The 15,959-nt window shown below is 49.1% G+C and overlaps 1 protein-coding gene and 1 non-coding gene across 2 annotated transcripts in view; both read right to left on the reverse strand.

Moving 5' to 3' along the window:
- The window catches only part of ME3 (malic enzyme 3), a 223,588-nt gene that overhangs the window by 56,211 nt on the left and 151,418 nt on the right, over window positions 1-15,959 (reverse strand). Inside the window, exon 6 of the mRNA XM_061120201.1 lies at window positions 10,298-10,459. Coding sequence (XP_060976184.1) covers window positions 10,298-10,459 — 162 coding nt within the window. The remainder of the gene's footprint in view (window positions 1-10,297; window positions 10,460-15,959) is intronic.
- LOC133040882 (small nucleolar RNA SNORD30) lies at window positions 8,695-8,764 on the reverse strand. The gene has a single exon (XR_009689057.1). It is a non-coding gene; the product is annotated as a small nucleolar RNA SNORD30 (small nucleolar RNA).

Below are 15,959 nucleotides of genomic sequence, written 5' to 3' on the forward strand. Positions count from 1 at the left end.
CCACTGCATAGCACAAGCTCCTTAAGGAAAGGGTCCTTACTAACGTGCATCTCCCTAGTGATGCTTACAGTGCTGTGCGTGGCAGGCCATTTAAAAGCATTTATGACCTAATATCATTGTTGTGCAAAATGAAAAAAGAATAAAAAATAGCAGTAAGATTATATATTGAAAACACCAAAAATTTAGATGCCTTAATAGTGTATACATGAAAATACTCAACTGTCCCTTTTTAAAATAGTTCTTTGGACTGCTTGACGGTTAAAATCGGTACCACATCCCAGTGAAGATCCCTCTGCCAGAAACAGTAGCTTGCTCACTGAAAGGTGAGGTGCTGCAGGCATTCAGTCCTGTAAACACAGTCTGAATTACGGGCCTGTGACCCTCCCAGCATTTGGTATTTAATTCCAGTCTTTTACCTAAATTGTCCTGGACTTTAAGCATTCTGGGAAAGGCAAAGCTTTTCTTCTTTATTAAAACCTCAGCCTGTCTCCTTCATCTGACTTATTTGCTTTCTCTTCAAGATAAATTGTATCTTATCATGAAAAGTATAGTATCTGACATCATCACTCACATTAAATGAGGTTTCCTCATAACAAACATTTATCCTTAGTTTTATGTCATCTTGACCAATGTTATGTAATTTCTGTTAGCTGATTGTGGTATACGATGTTTAATGTGAAAAGAAATGAAAACTTTCTTCATCTGTTGTAGAATATTTCTCTTCTTTTAAATGACTTCTGTTCGTAATTTTGATGTAAAATTTTGTGTCTCCACTATTTTCCTCTTTTTTCCTTCAGTTTATTTCATTACATTCTTCAGTAAAATAAAAAAAGATAAAAGCATTTCTGATGTGAGTTGCATTTATTTCAGCACTGGGCTAAGGAGATGCTGAATTACAAACTAGGCAGGTCTTAGAAATCACTTGGTTTGGCTTCCTCCACAGGAGTTTTTGCGGCCCGGAAAGATTAAGTGAACTGCCTATGTTCACAAAATGAATCTGGTGGAAGCAACAGGGTGGCCATGACTAGAGCATGGGGTCTTCTCAGGAGGGACCAGCGTCCTCAGCTCCAAGCCTGCCAAGTTCTCTCTGCTAGGCTGTTGCCAAGTTCTCGCTGGCACTAAGTCAGTCTACAACTGTAACTTCAGGCTGAAGCTCTACGCAAAGCAGATGAACCAGAACTTTCTCCGCTGCCATGGGAGTTGAGTGTGCCCTCTGTGGGTGTCTGCCTGGCTCTGACTTTTTTTTTTTAAGGGGAGAAACAATAATTTATTGAATCACAAAACTGAAGAGTATAGAGGTAGGCTGGCTTCAGATATGACTGAAGCTAAGCACCAAAATAATTATCGTAATACAATACTCATTCTTGCTATTTAATCTCTCTCTCCAAACCGTAATTTTATAGCTCTTTCTTCTTTGTGTTGCATTCAGTTTTTTTTTATTGTGATAAAAGTCACATAATATAAAACATATTTTAACCATGTCTAACTGTACAGTTCAGTGGCACGAGTACCACTCCATGTACCACAATTGTACGTTATTGGACGGACAGTTCTCACCATAATCCATCTCCCAAAGTTTTCAGCTTCCCGAGCTGAAACTCCGTCCCCATTAAACACTAGCTCCCCATTCTCCCTTCTCACCACCCTTGCCCCCGACCACTGGCACCTACCAAATGTACTTTCTGACTCTATGAATTTGACAATTTTGGGTACCTCGTATAAGTGGAATCAAACAGTATTTGTCTGCGCCTAATGTATGTTGGAATGCAGGCTTCCTCGTGGCTCAGCAGTAAAGAATCTGCCTTCTCTGCAAGAGCTGCAGGAGACTCGTGTTCGGTCCCTGCATTGGGAAGATCCCCTTTAGGAGGGCATGGCAACCCACTCCAGTGTTCTTGCCTGGAGAATCCCAGGGACAGAGGAGCCTGGCGGGCTACAGTCCATGGGTTGCAAAGAGTCAGACATGACTGAAGCGACTTAGCACACATGTTGGAATGCATTATTAAGGTTAACTTAATATATGCTGGCTCTGACTTTTCAAGGTGAAAAATCTTGGAGACTAAATGTCATGGAAAACAAAACGGCTTGCTCCTCTTCACCTGCCATGTCATCGAGTGCTGGGTTTAAACTGGAAGATGAACCTCTTGGCCTGGAAAAACACTTATCTTGCATAGCAACAGGCACACAAAGGTATTATTCCAAGAACATCTGGTGGTCTGGGGAGGTCATGGGATTGGGTCTGCGGTGTGGACACATGGCTCTTTCTCCCTCCAGGTGGTAGCTATGCCCACCATGTACTTCTCTGGAAGCTTGGTCAACCCAAGGGTGAGCGACAACGATCCTAGGACAGGCCTCCTCATTGGTCACAGGCGCACAGGCAGCCAGCGCCTAATGGCACCGGGGGTGAACGCTATTGTCATCTGCAGTGAGGACAGTCTTGCCAGGGAAGCCTTCACCCCTCGGCTCTGGGGGTGATCCCATGCTGCTTTGGCAACCAGTAACCCCCAAGGCCCTGTTGACCAGGCTCTGCCGGTGATCTGTCCCCTCCACCCCTCTTCAGTCATCCCCACAGAGACTCTCACGGCGTCTCCTGGAGAGGAGACTCCACCAGAGCCCCACAGAGACTCTCACGGCGTCTCCTGGAGAGGAGACTCCACCAGAGCCCCACGAGACTCTCACGGCGTCTCCTGGAGAGGAGACTCCACCAGAGCCCCACGAGACTCTCACGGCGTCTCCTGGAGAGGAGACTCCACCAGAGCCCCACGAGACTCTCACGGCGTCTCCTGGAGAGGAGACTCCACCAGAGCCCCACGAGACTCTCACGGCGTCTCCTGGAGAGGAGACTCCACCAGAGCCCCACAGAGACTCTCACGGCGTCTCCTGGAGAGGAGACTCCACCAGAGCCCCACGAGACTCTCACGGCGTCTCCTGGAGAGGAGACTCCACCAGAGCCCCACAGAGACTCTCACGGCGTCTCCTGGAGAGGAGACTCCACCAGAGCCCCACAGACACTCTCATGGCATCTCCTGGAGAGGAGACTCCACCAGAGCCCCACAGACACTCTCATGGCATCTCCTGGAGAGGAGACTCCACCAGAGCCCCACAGACTCTCACGGCGTCTCCTGGAGAGGAGACTCCACCAGAGCCCCACAGAGACTCTCTCAGCATCTCCTGGAGAGGAGACTCCACCAGAGCCCCATAGAGACCCTCACGGCGTCTCCTTGAGAGGAGACTCCACCAGAGCCCCATGAGACTCTCACGGCGTTTCCTTGAGAGAAGACGCCACCAGAGCCCCACAGAGACTCTCTCAGCGTCTCCTGGAGAGGAGACTCCATCAAAGCCCCATGAAACTCTCACAGCATCTCCTTGAGAGAAGACGCCACCAGAGCCCCACAGACTCTCATGGCATCTCCTTGAGAGGAGACTCCATCAAAGCTCACGACGTGGGCAGGAGAAGATGCGAGGGCTCAGAAGCCAGGCCCAGGGTTGCCCCACAGAACCCTTGGCACGGAGCGGGACAAGCACTGGGTTTGCCCTTAAATCTGGGGGAAGTCACTTCTGCTCTGGGGCCCCTTTTCCTGCGTGAAGCCAGGGAGGGTGAACCAGAAGCACGGACACCTAATATCTTGTGTGTGTGTGTGAGTCACCCAGTCGTGTCCGATTCTTTGTGACCCCTTGGACTGTAGCCCGCCAGGCTCCTCTGTCCATGGGATTCTCCAGGCCAGAACACTGGAGTGGGTTGCCATTCCCTTTTCTAGGGGATCTTCCTGATCCAGGGATCAAAGCCAGGTCTCCCGCATTGCAGGTGGATTCTCTACCTTCTGAGCCGCCAGGGAAGCCTAGTATCTCGTCAGTATGCTATCTCATGCGGACAGTGTGTGACCCTGCTGTGTGTGTTTGAAGCAAGGCGCACAGACCGATCCACACGCAGCCGTCGGATCCGCACACGGCTGTCCGGCAGCGGTGGAGGGGGGCGGTTTTGGCCAGAGCAGGTGCCCTGCCGAATGGGGTGGGGCTCCCTCTCCCCGGGGTCTGGAACATCACAGGATGCCCCTCCCTCATGCGCTCATGCCTCATATATTTATTTTTCCAAACCTCCTTGGTGTCGGCAGGTAAAACTGACTCAGAGTTTCAGGGCTGTAGACACAGATGTTTTCCTTCAACAGGAAACCTGGAGGGCTGTTTTCTTTGACTCTGATTAAAGCTCCTTTTGCCTCAGAAGTTTCTTTCTAATAGAGACATGCACACAGATGGTCTAGTTGTTCTAACACTAAAGCCTTCACCACAGCATCCTCCTTGAACTGGCACAGAAATGGTAGCTGCAAGTAGACGCTCCCTCTCCCATGGCTTGCTCTGGGCAAGAGATGTGCTCCCCGATTTCAAGGGGAAAAATCTTGCAAACTGATTATTTTCAAAAAGACCTCTAGGGTGGGATACCACGTAGTGAATGCGTTTGGAAAGAGAGAGATCGCTGTCTTCCGTTTCCCCAAGGTGGGCCTCTTTGTAACTTTCTTAAAGACAGTCTGGAGGGAGTTCACCTCTCCTTGCAGGGGAAGGGGCATGAAAATGGCATCACTAAGCCTTAGTTTGATCCTGACTGTCTGTGGAACCCGGAGTATGGGAAACACCTCTTTTCCCACTCTTCATCACCCAGTCTGTAACACAGATGCTTGAGATCTTGGAGCAGTGTGCCACGGTAGACAAGGCAACTCTGGTAGCCAGAGAGAAGCTGGGCTCAAATCTCAGCTCTGACACTTAGGGCTGTGGGGCCTGAAGAAAATAGCACGTTTGTCTCAGTGTCCTCATCTGTAAAATGGGGGGACCAATATCTCACATATAGCCGGCGTGAGAACGAAACAGACTGAATCATACAAGGGCCTGGCCCACTGTGGGTGACAGCTGAGGTCTGCCTGGGCTGGGTGAGAACTGCTTTCTCTCACACAAGTGGTGTTGCCTGGTCCTCCAGCTGGGGAACCCTCTGGTCCTTTCTAACAGGAGGCAGTAGGCACAGGGGAAGCTCTCTGCCTTCCACACCCAGGAGGGAGCGGTGATGCGGGGGCCAAAAGCCACAGGGGAGCCGGGAAGCAGACCCTTTGAGTAGCTGTACCTCTTGAGCCATTAAAATGATCCGTTAGGTGACAATGCTGAAACACGGACAGCTAGACCAGTCCACCCACGCCTGGCTCTTTATCTCCCGCAGCCTCACAGAGTGTCTAACACCTACTAAACACTTCATAAACTTAAAAAAAAGTAAAGAGAAAGTGCTGACAACATAATTCTCATTGAAGAAATCAGAACAAAATTAGGGGCACGGTGTGATGATGACTGGGCAGCAGCTACATCCACGTGCACACGCAGGGACACGTGGGATGGGGGCACAGATGTGGCACAGCGGGAGAAAGGCCGCTTCCTTCTTCCTTTAGAATTCTGAATAATGTGTCGAAGTTACTTTAGGAATACAAATTCTAAAAGTCAAGAAGTGCTTTTTCATAAAGCAACTGGAACCTGGGGAGGCAGCGTGGTGAGGAGGACACAGGTGGTCAGGGCCCCCTCCTGCCGAGGGAGGAGGTAGACGGGCCCCTGGGCTGGACATCTGGGGTCTGTCAAGTGGAGGGAAACTGAAGCTTTGTTCTCACCCAGACACTCCAGGGGCAAAGCGAGTGGCAGGAGCTGAGCTCTGCTGGAGTGAAGAGAGACGGTGACCACTCAGGTGCCCACTCCTGAGCTCAGGAAAACTTCCCTGTCTGCACATGCGTAGGAAGGCTCCTCGGCGGTCACAAAGGGACGGTGTGCCAGCCCATAATAAGTGTGGACATGCCCCCACAGGCCTCTGTGGTGGGGTCCCTCTTATCAAAACTTGTACTCATATCTTGGACGAGTCCTAGGACAAGTCCCGTGTGAAAAAAAGAAACAAAACAATTGGCCAAATGTAAACAAAGGCCTTAAAGCACTGTCCTGTGTCAGTGATTTAAATCACCTCTCTACTGCGTGCCTCATTCAGGATGCCTACACTCCTCCCCAGGTGTATCTCTGCCTATCTTCTGACTTACTGTACTCCTCCTCGTAACAGACGGCTTGCCCAGTGACTCAGTGGGAAAGAATTCACCTGCAATGCAGCAGCTGCAAGAGACTATGGTTCGATCCCTGGGTGGGGAAGAGCCCCTGGAGGACGACATGGCAACCCTCTCCAGTATTCTTGCCTGGAGACTCCCCCATGGACAGAGCGGCCTGGCGGGCACCTCATTAGAGAGGATGCCTATTCCCTTTGTCTCCAGGTGTGTATTTCTGCCTTGCTTCTTAGATATTAATAAACTGTTCTGCTGTGTCTCTAATAATATCTGTTATGATGCTTTTTGCCTCCTTGAAACATTCTTGCTTTCAAATGAGGAAAAGAACCAGGGAACTTTGCTTCTAGCCTCTAGCCCCTGGTGGTCTGGTGGTTAGGACTCATGGTTTTTATCCAGGTTACCCAGGTTCAGTTCCTGGGCAGGCAACTAAGATCTCTCTTTGGGACCACTCACTGCTCCAAGATCTCTGCCATTTCTAGCAGATCTTCTTAGGGAAATTAATCTCTCTGGGCCTCAGTTTCCTCAGCTGTAAACAGAAGGTAATAACTGATGCTCCACCATAAGGCTATTGTCACGCTTAAACAGGGTGGCCTGTGAAAGGGCCAAGATTACTCATCCTTTCCACCACCTTTTCTGATGGGTTTGTTACAAGTTGTAGTAATGCAGTTGTTGTGTCCAACTCTTTGCCACTCCATGGACTATAGCCTGCTAGGCTCCTCTGTCTATGGAGTTCTTCAGGCAAGAATACTGGAGTGGGTTGCCACTCCCTTCTCCAGGGGATCTTCCCGACCCAGGGACTGAATCCAGGTCTCCCGCATTGCAGGCAGATTCTTTACCATCTGAGCCACTGGGGAAGACCCTGGTAGTTACAAGTTGAGGCCCACTCTAAACTTCCGCACATCATTGCTGGGTGCTGGACCTTTAACGATAAAGGATGTCAGATACCTGCTAAAGGCAGCCAACACCCTTCCAAGGGATGCAATGGCCTCAGAATCAACCTCAAGCCATTCCATTTCTTGTCTAGAAACAGCTTTTAGGAGACAGAGAGAGGGAAAGGTCTCGATTAAATCCAGTTGGAACATAGCAGGAGGTGATGGGTGGGAATAATAACACAAAGTTTGCTCTCCTCATCCACATTTACATGGCTTCCACTCATGTTCTTTGTGGCTGAGGGACAATTTCAGCAAAACTCAGGCATCTGGTTGGGCAAGGGAAACCACATAATGGGGCAGACCTTAAAGACTGGTCTTGATGAGCAATTATAAGGCATGTACCACTATCCAGCCTCCCTTCTAGGCTGGTGGGGAGGCATATGGAGAAGTGCTTTAGATGTGGGTGAGCACTCAGTAACCTCCTGGCCCAGACTCCCAGGGGTGGAGTCTAGAGGAATACAGGGGCTCCTATGGCCGTCAGGTGTGGGGATCAAGGCCTATGTTCCCAAGCCAGCATTCTGGCTGCTGGCTTGTCTTCCCCCAGCCCCTCCCACCTCCACAGGTTCCCAGCCTGAAGCCAGGTCTGGCTGCTTCTCCCTCACTTGACTGCATCTGGGGATGAAATGTGAATAAGCATCATGTCTCACTAGGGGTTACAGTGCATATTCTTGTTTAGAAATGAGGGTGTTGTGTGGTGTCCAGAGAGGAAGGAGACCTTGGAAAGAGCTACAAAAAGCTTTCCTGAGAAAGATCACACAGGATACCAACAGTATAAGCTTTCCTGACAACATGAATCAAGAATCTAAGTAATGACCATTCCCTTTGCCTCAATATTTCTGTTTGTAGGAATTTATCCTTGGAAAATCATCAGGGATAGGACGACTGACCTGCAAATATGGGTATGAGAGCACAATTATATTTGCAAGAAGACAGAAACAACCTAAGTTGTCCAAGAGTGGAGAGTTTCTTATGTGAACTGTGATACACCAGGCAGCTATGAAAATGACACCGTGGAAGAATGGCTAGTGACCTGGGGGAAAACCCCTGACGTACATTACCTTCAAAAAAGCAGGAAACAAATGGATAAGAAAGCTGTGGTACATATACACAATGGAATATTACTCAGCCATTAAAAAGAATACATTTGAATCAGTTCTAATGAGATGGATGAAACTGGAGACCATTATACAGAGTGAAGTAAGCCAGAAAGATAAACACCAATACAGTATACTAATGCATATATATGGAATTTAGAAAGATGGTAACGATAACCCTATATGCAAGACAGAAAAAGAGACAAAGATGTATAGAACAGACTTTTGGGCTTTATGGGAGAAGGCAAGGGTGGGATGATCTGAGAGAACAGCATCAAAACATGTATATTATCAAGGGTGAAACAGATTGCCAGTCCAGGTTAGATGCATGAGACAAGTGCTCCGGGCTGGTGCACTGGGATGACCCAGAGGGATGGGATGGGGAGGTAGGTGGGAGGGGGGTTCAGGATGGGAAACACATGTAAATCCATGGCTAATTCATGTCAATGTATGGCAAAAACCACTACAATATTGTAAAGTAATTAACCTCCAACTAATAAAAATAAATGGGAAAAAAAATAAATATGGTGGCTCTTGGGGAAAGAAAAAGCAGGAAACAAAATTGTACATGCAATATAAACTTAATTTTATTTCTTTTCTCTAGAAAATCAGATTTCTGAGTCTCAATAGCAAATCATCAGCTAAGTGAGATTTCATGTAAATCATCACATATTTAATTTTGCTTTTATAAAAGCTAAATTTGGTGGGGATAAGGCTAGAAAGAAATATTCCAAGTTGCAAACAATGATTATTACTGGTTGTGTGACTAATATTTTATTTTTAATACTTCTCTGGATTTTTCTCAGATGGACATGCACTGATTTAAAATCCAGAGATAAATGTCATTAAGAAGGAGTTCTTTTGTGTTCTCTGACACAAAGACACAGAGCTGTGAATTGCAGATGGCATGAAGAACGTGACCCAGGGTGGTGGTCCCCAGAGCAGACAAACTCCCGGCTGGGGTCTGAGCTCCTAAACTATAAATCTGCCAGAAGCCTGCAGGGCCTCCCAGCCACAGTGTGGGTCAGTTTCTCTCCACGGGGTTACAGGACACTCATGTGCCTGATCCAGGCATTTCAGCCTTTGGTCCCAGTGCTTCGAGTTTTAATCCTTTTACAGAGGTGGTTGTTGTTGTTTATTCACTAAGTCATGTCCGACTCTCTGTGACCCCAGGGACTGTAGCCTGCCAGGCTCCTCTGTCCATGGGATTTCCCAGGCAAGAATACTGGAGTGGGTTACCATTTCCTTCTCCAGGGGATCTTCCCTACCCGGGGACCCACCCTGTGTCTCCTGCATTAGCAGGTGGATTCTTTACCAATGAGCCAGCGGGAACTACCTTTACAGAGGTAGTTTACCTCTAAAATGCTGAAAAAACACAGCCCAGCAGCCACTCCCACCTCAGTGGCTTTCTTCATTAATGGATCAGAGAGAGAGGCCACCAGGGTAATGGAAACTGCCTGCAGTCACAGAACAAGGGAGCACAGAAAGCCTGTGCGGGGGCACCTTGGCAGGAGGGACGGGAGCAAGAAGACCTGAAGAGGCTGGGGGAGGACAGTGGGGCTGGGAGGGCGGAGTGGGCAAGCAGGATAGAGGGAGGTCTTTGAGTCACAGCCGTGTAGGCCAAGTGTCCTAGCAAAGAGGACCCCAGAGAGAAATGGCCCCCTTGTAGGGAAAAGCCAACTCTGCGTCCATGTTGGAACTGTTTCTTTGACTTACTTTCTGTTGCTTTTGTTATTAATTTAAAAAAAAATGCAAAAAATAGAATGGCCTGCTTCAGAGAATCCTGCCCCTCTGCCTGACTGTTAAACTAAAGTGCCTTTGTTCAGGACCCTGTCCACCTGTGGACAGCTGGAAGGAAGAAATGAACACATCCCCTGCCAGAGGCTTGCCATTCTAGGAGATATTTGCAAGATTAATGGCCTTTTTACTTTGCTTCCTCACTTCCCCCATCTCTGATCTACAAAAGAACCTGGCATCCAGCCCCTGTAAGATGGTTATTTTGAGACATTAGTCTCTCATCTTCTCAGACGGCTCTCTGAATAAATAAGTCGCATTGCCTGCCTCAGCACCCCATCTCTCGGGTTTATTGAGCTGTTGTGCAGAACAGCCTGATGCTGTGTAGACAGAACCACTGCACAAAGGTGCCCCCGCCACCCCCTCCAGCCCAGCTTCTACCCTCAGGCTCCCGGCCCGGGCAGCACATTACCTCATTGTTGGTGCCCACGTCCAGCAGCACAGGGAGGCACTGCCGCGGGTTGACGCCTCCGCACGCCGTGTACAGGGCCAGCTTGCCCACGGGGATGCCCATGCCGTAGCAGCCCAGGTCTCCCAGGCCCAGAATGCGTTCCCCGTCAGTCACCACCACCGCCTGGAAGGAAAGGCAGGACATCTGTATAAACGGCCTATTTGGGCATGTTGGGCCTGATGATGATGCTTACTGTGGAAACGGTAGGGATGTGTGTGCTCAGACGTTCAGTTGTGTCTGACTCTGCAACCCATGGACTGTAGCCCTCCAGGCTCCTCTGTCCATGGGGCAGGGATACAGTAGGATAATCAAATAGTTAGCTTAGAAACCCCATTAGGGAGGGGACTTTAGGGGGCTTTGAGAGACCACAATAAGACTAATGATCATTCAAGAAAATAATGAGAAAATTCTGAAGCACTGTGGGCTTGCTTCACTCACAGAGCAAAAGAAGTCCCTTAACATCAAAGCCAGATTGGCTTGCTTAACAATAAAATCAAGACAACTTGCTTAGCAAGTTAAACCATGCAACAGAAGCACGAGACAGGCCCCAAACAAAACAAAGGAGGCATGGGACCTACATACTTCACAGTGAGCTCAGTTAATTAGTAACCCCCAAAACATGCTCTTTGGCCCCTGAGACATGTTTTTTGCACAATGACCCCCAAACAATAAAACAATAGTAGCGGATAAGGCCTACAACTTGCCCAGTGGTATCTTCAGGTTAATGACCCTCAGAACATGCTCTATGCACACAAAAAACAATCATTTATGGAAAGGCGACTTTTTAAAATGAAAGACCCTTATTGTACTGAGACCTGAAAATATTTTTCCAAGGTGCTATCACAGTTCTGGCTGGACCATGTAGGGACAAGAAAACTCCCCTGCCCTACCTGGGGGAGGAACTGATGAGGGAACCATGATGTCTACTCAAGAAAGACAAAGAAGATCTTCTCCCCCGCCCCTCTCTTCCTGTGATGATGAAAATGCAACCCACTGGGTACTCAGGGCAGTGAGAGCCTGCCCGTATGGGAAACTTACAACCTTACACGTGAACCAACTCTAATAAACTGTGTGTGCAAAGTCGCTGCAGTTGTGTCCGACTCTGCTACCCCATGGACTGTAGCCCGCCAGGCTCCTCTGTCCATGGGATTTTTCAAGCAAGAATACTGGAATGGGTTGCCATTTCCTTCTTCAGCGGATCTTCCCCACCCAGGGGTTGAACTCACGTCTCCTGCATTGCAGGCAGGTTCTTTACCGCAGAGCCATCCCAGAGTCAGGGCACTCTGCAAAAGACACTGTGCTAAATCCTGGGGGAAGGAGCTTCAGTTTGCTTATCTATAAAAGCAAGAATGCATGGACCCAGCCCTTGAAAGGAATAATGGACAGAAGAGAGATGGAACGTGTATATTTATACTGATTCTGGGGCAAATTACGAGAGCTGTGTAATAGCTCAAGAGCAGCAGAGACAGAGAGAAGGGAGAGGCGCTTCCTGCAGGGCAACCCTTCCTCAGATGAGGGGGACACACATGCCAGACCCCGGAAAGGTGGAGATTACCCGTTTGATGCAAAAGAAATTGAGGTCCAGGGTAGAAGTGGTGGGGGTATAGGCTGTTTGTGTGTGGGGGCGGGGGGCGGGGCGCGTGGGGGTCAGGTCCCAGGAAAGGAGGCAATGGAAAATCAGGCCCCAGTCAGACTGAGAGGGGCCCTGAAGGTCAGGCCAAGGGAAATCCCTCAGGGTGACAGTGAACTTATTTATAGGTCACCCCAAGCTGCTCCCCAGCACTGGTTCCCTCCATCTCCAAATGAGTGGAGTTTGTGGGGCCAACCAGCCCTCCCCTGGAACCAGCTTTGGGTCAGGACGTAGGACCAGCTCTGAGACGTGGATGGGCACCATAGGGATCACTTTACTCCATGCAGGCACAGTGCTGGGCCCCGCGGACAGAGAGATGAAGACTCAGTCCTGCCAGGAACGGTTTAAGATCCAGCACCCACAAGCTCTGTGGAATCTTCTTTCTCTTTCTCCAGGGGTGAGAGCACAAAGGGCCTTTTAATAGAAACTGGCGTATAGATTTTTAAAACACCCCTCCACTTCTGGAAAGGGGGCTCTCGAGAGGGCAGCCGACCCGTGACTATCATGCTGTCTCCCTGAGATTGGTCTCTTCCTCGAGGGCGAGGCCCTTCCCCCGACCCTGTCTCACGTCTCACGTGGTTCTCCCCACACCTGTCAGGGAGGCAGGTCTCTGATGGTTATCTCCGATTCCCAGCTGAGCAAACTAAACTCCTGGACCTTCACGTTCTGTACATATTTGCTCAGTATCAGCCCCACGCCAGGCACTGCACTGGATGTTTCCACAGCAGTTATCTTAGAAACACCGGGTGACTTACCAAGGGCACCTTGCTTGTGAATGTGGCGGGCGGGGGTTCTAGTTAGGCTTCGGGTTCCTGGTCTGGGCTCCTTCTACTCCCCCACCCGCACCATTCAGCTGAGAAAAGCTCCCGCGCTCTTGGCAAAGCCCCGCCCCGCCTCCCATCCCACCTCTCCGCGGCTGCCTCTGACCCCCTCCTGGCCGCTCTCCCCGAGTCTGTGCCTTCACGCTGTTCCTGGAGGCCCAAACCTTGCACATTTCCCTACCATCTCTCCTAGCTAAAACCTCCTTATTCCGATTCCCATTCTTTCACACTTTCTCTCTGCTGAGGTGCAGAGACAGACACGGTGTTCTACAGAGGAAACCAGCTACGACTCCAGGGTGCTCTCCTTACAGCTCTGGGGCTTTTCAAGATGGTGGCGGGGAACTTCCCTGGTGGTCCAGTGGTTGAGACTCTGCACTCCCAAGGCAGGGGGCATGGGTCCGATCCCTGGTCGGGGAACTAAGACCCCGCAGAACACACAACACGGCCAAAAAAAAAAAAAAAAAAAGATGGTGTCGGAGCTCTGACAGGGTCCCTCCCAATGTGGAGATGTCTGCAGGCCCTTGACTGCAGGTCTGACTCCTCCGAGGGGAGATCTCACCTCCATCTGCCATCCACTCTCAATCCTGTTGTGCTAACGGTTGCATTACTTATTAATTTTCCCTTTTTTTTTAAACTGGAGTATAATTGCCTCACAATGTTGTGTTAGCTTCTGCTGTGCAACAGAGTCAACCAGCCGTGTGTGTAATACACCTGCATCCCCTCCCTCCTGCCCGCCCTGTAGTCATCTCAGAGCACTGAGCTGAGCTCCCTGCGCTATGCAGCGGCATCCCGCCAGCTATTTTACAAACAGCTATTCTACAAAGCCCTCCCTGTGGCTCAGTGGTAAAGAAGCCACCTGCCAAGGAGGAGATGTGCATTCGATCCATGGGTTGGAAAGATCTCCTGGAGAAGGAAATGGCAACCCACTCCTCTAGTCTTGCCTGGGAAATCCCATGGACAGAGGAGCCTGGTGGGCTGCAGTCCACGGGGTCACAAAAGAGTCGGATGCGACTTAGTGACTAAACAGCAGCAAGTGTGTATATTGCAACAGCTTCACAACCAGGCCCAAAGGCCTTTTGTTGTTGTTGTTCAGTTGCTAAGTGGTGTTTGACTCTTTGTGACCCCAGGGACTGTTGCCTGCCAGGCTCCTCTGTCCATGGGATTTCCCCTTTAGTGCCTTCTAACTGTCCATAAAATAGGAGTCCAAAAGGCTTATCTCTTTAATGACAGGAACCCAACATGCTTTCTGGAACTTATCTCCAGTCACTCATCTGCACACAATTGCTCCCTTTGGTCAAACCCTCACTCCCGCCAGAGGAGGGACACACTCTGTGTTCACCTTTGGTCTCTCTCAGCCTCTATATTCTTGTTTCCTCCTGCACTTTCCCCAGGAGTGCGAATCCTGCCATTATAACCTAATGTGATTTCTCCTAGCACCTGCTGTATTTACCATGCACCTGGCCTGTGCACCCTTCCTGGCTGCCCGCCTGCCTTCTGCAAACAATAATTAAGTACCTACTGCTTGCCAAGCCCTGCATAAGGTGCAATTAAAACCTTTGATAGTGATAGCATTTGGGTTCTTATTTAACATTAAAAAAAAAAAAATGCACATCTTATCTCACCAAACTGCCTAAAGGTTAACAGCAGGGGTTTTGGCATCTGATAGCAAGCACTTGAACTAGTCTCCTTGATAAAGTACCACATGTAATCTTGGGTCAAACAGTAAGTTTTCTGAGTTTTAATTTCCCATGACATTGGAATAATGATAATATCCAACTCATTAGGCTGTAAAGATGAAAGTTGTTAGTTGCTCAGTCGCATCCGACTCTTTGCAACTCCCTGGGTAAAGATGAAAAAGAATAAATGTCTCATTTTAACCAGGGGCCTTGTACAATAAAGTAAATGACTGGCATATGATCACTGCTCCTATGATTAAATTGATGATTATTATTTAGGGCAAAGGCTACATATTAGAATTTTTAATTGTTTCATCTCTCTTTAATTCAGCCTCACCACAGACAGGCCATGCAACAATTATCTGTTAAATGAGTGCATGAAAAAGGAAACCATGGGAAGACATTGGCAACTTTTAATAAAGTCTGGCTATATGGGCTTCCCAGGTGGCGCTAGTGGTAAACAACTCACTAGCCAATGCAGGAGACATAAGAGACACGGGTTTGATCTCTGGGTCAGGAAGATTCCGTGGAGGAGGAAATGGCAACCCGCTCCAGTACTCTTGCCTGGAGAATCCCATGGACAGAGGAGCCTAGTGGGCTACAGTCCACAGGGTCAAAAAGAGCTGGACACAACTGAAGTGACTTAGCACACATATAAAACTCAACAGCATTCTAACCTTGACATTGTTGTTCATTCCAGTGGCAAATATTGTCATCTCCAAGCAAATGCTTAAAGCTCACTGTCTTCAGACATCGCCACTTGGATGTCCAGTTGCTGCTAAGTCACTACAGTCGTGTCCGACTCTGTGCGACCCAATAGACGGCAGCCCACCAGGCTCCCCCGTCCCTGGGATTCTCCAGGCAAGAACACTGGAGTGGGTTGCCATTTCCTTCTCCAATGCATGAAAGTGAAAAATGAAAGTGAAGTCGCTCAGTCGTGTCTGACTCTTAGCGACCCCATGGACTGCAGCCCACCAGGCTCCTCTGCCCATGGGATTTTCCAGGCAAGAGTACTGGAGTGGGGTGCCATTGCAGTCCTTCCTAATTCTCCAAGCCTTTAATCCAATGATCTCCTTTTCCCTTTTTCTCCTCTTCAACTCGTTACTTCTGCTGTCCTTCCCCGCTCTGTTACCGCCCATCTCCCAGACTCAGAACTGTCCAATCTGCTTTGACTTCTCTCTTCTATCAGTCAGCTACAGCCAACTGGTCACCAAGTTCTGCCAATTTAACCTGCTCCATGTTTTCCTCATGTTTCCCATGAACTTCATCCACATTGCTAACCTTAGGCCAGCCCATCCACCTCTCATTTGACCGCTTTAGTGGTCTCCTAACTGGTCTTTCTGGGCTTCCCTGGTGGCTAAGAGGTAAAGAAACAGTCTGCCAATGCAGGAGACATAAGAGACACAGGTTTCATCCCTGGGTCGGGAAGATCCCCAGAAGGTAATGGCAACCCACTCCAGTATTCTTGCCTGGAAAATCCCATGGACAGAGGAGCC

This window comes from Dama dama, chromosome 2 (genome assembly GCF_033118175.1).
Source record: "Dama dama isolate Ldn47 chromosome 2, ASM3311817v1, whole genome shotgun sequence".
NCBI classification, from domain to species: domain Eukaryota; kingdom Metazoa; phylum Chordata; class Mammalia; order Artiodactyla; family Cervidae; genus Dama; species Dama dama.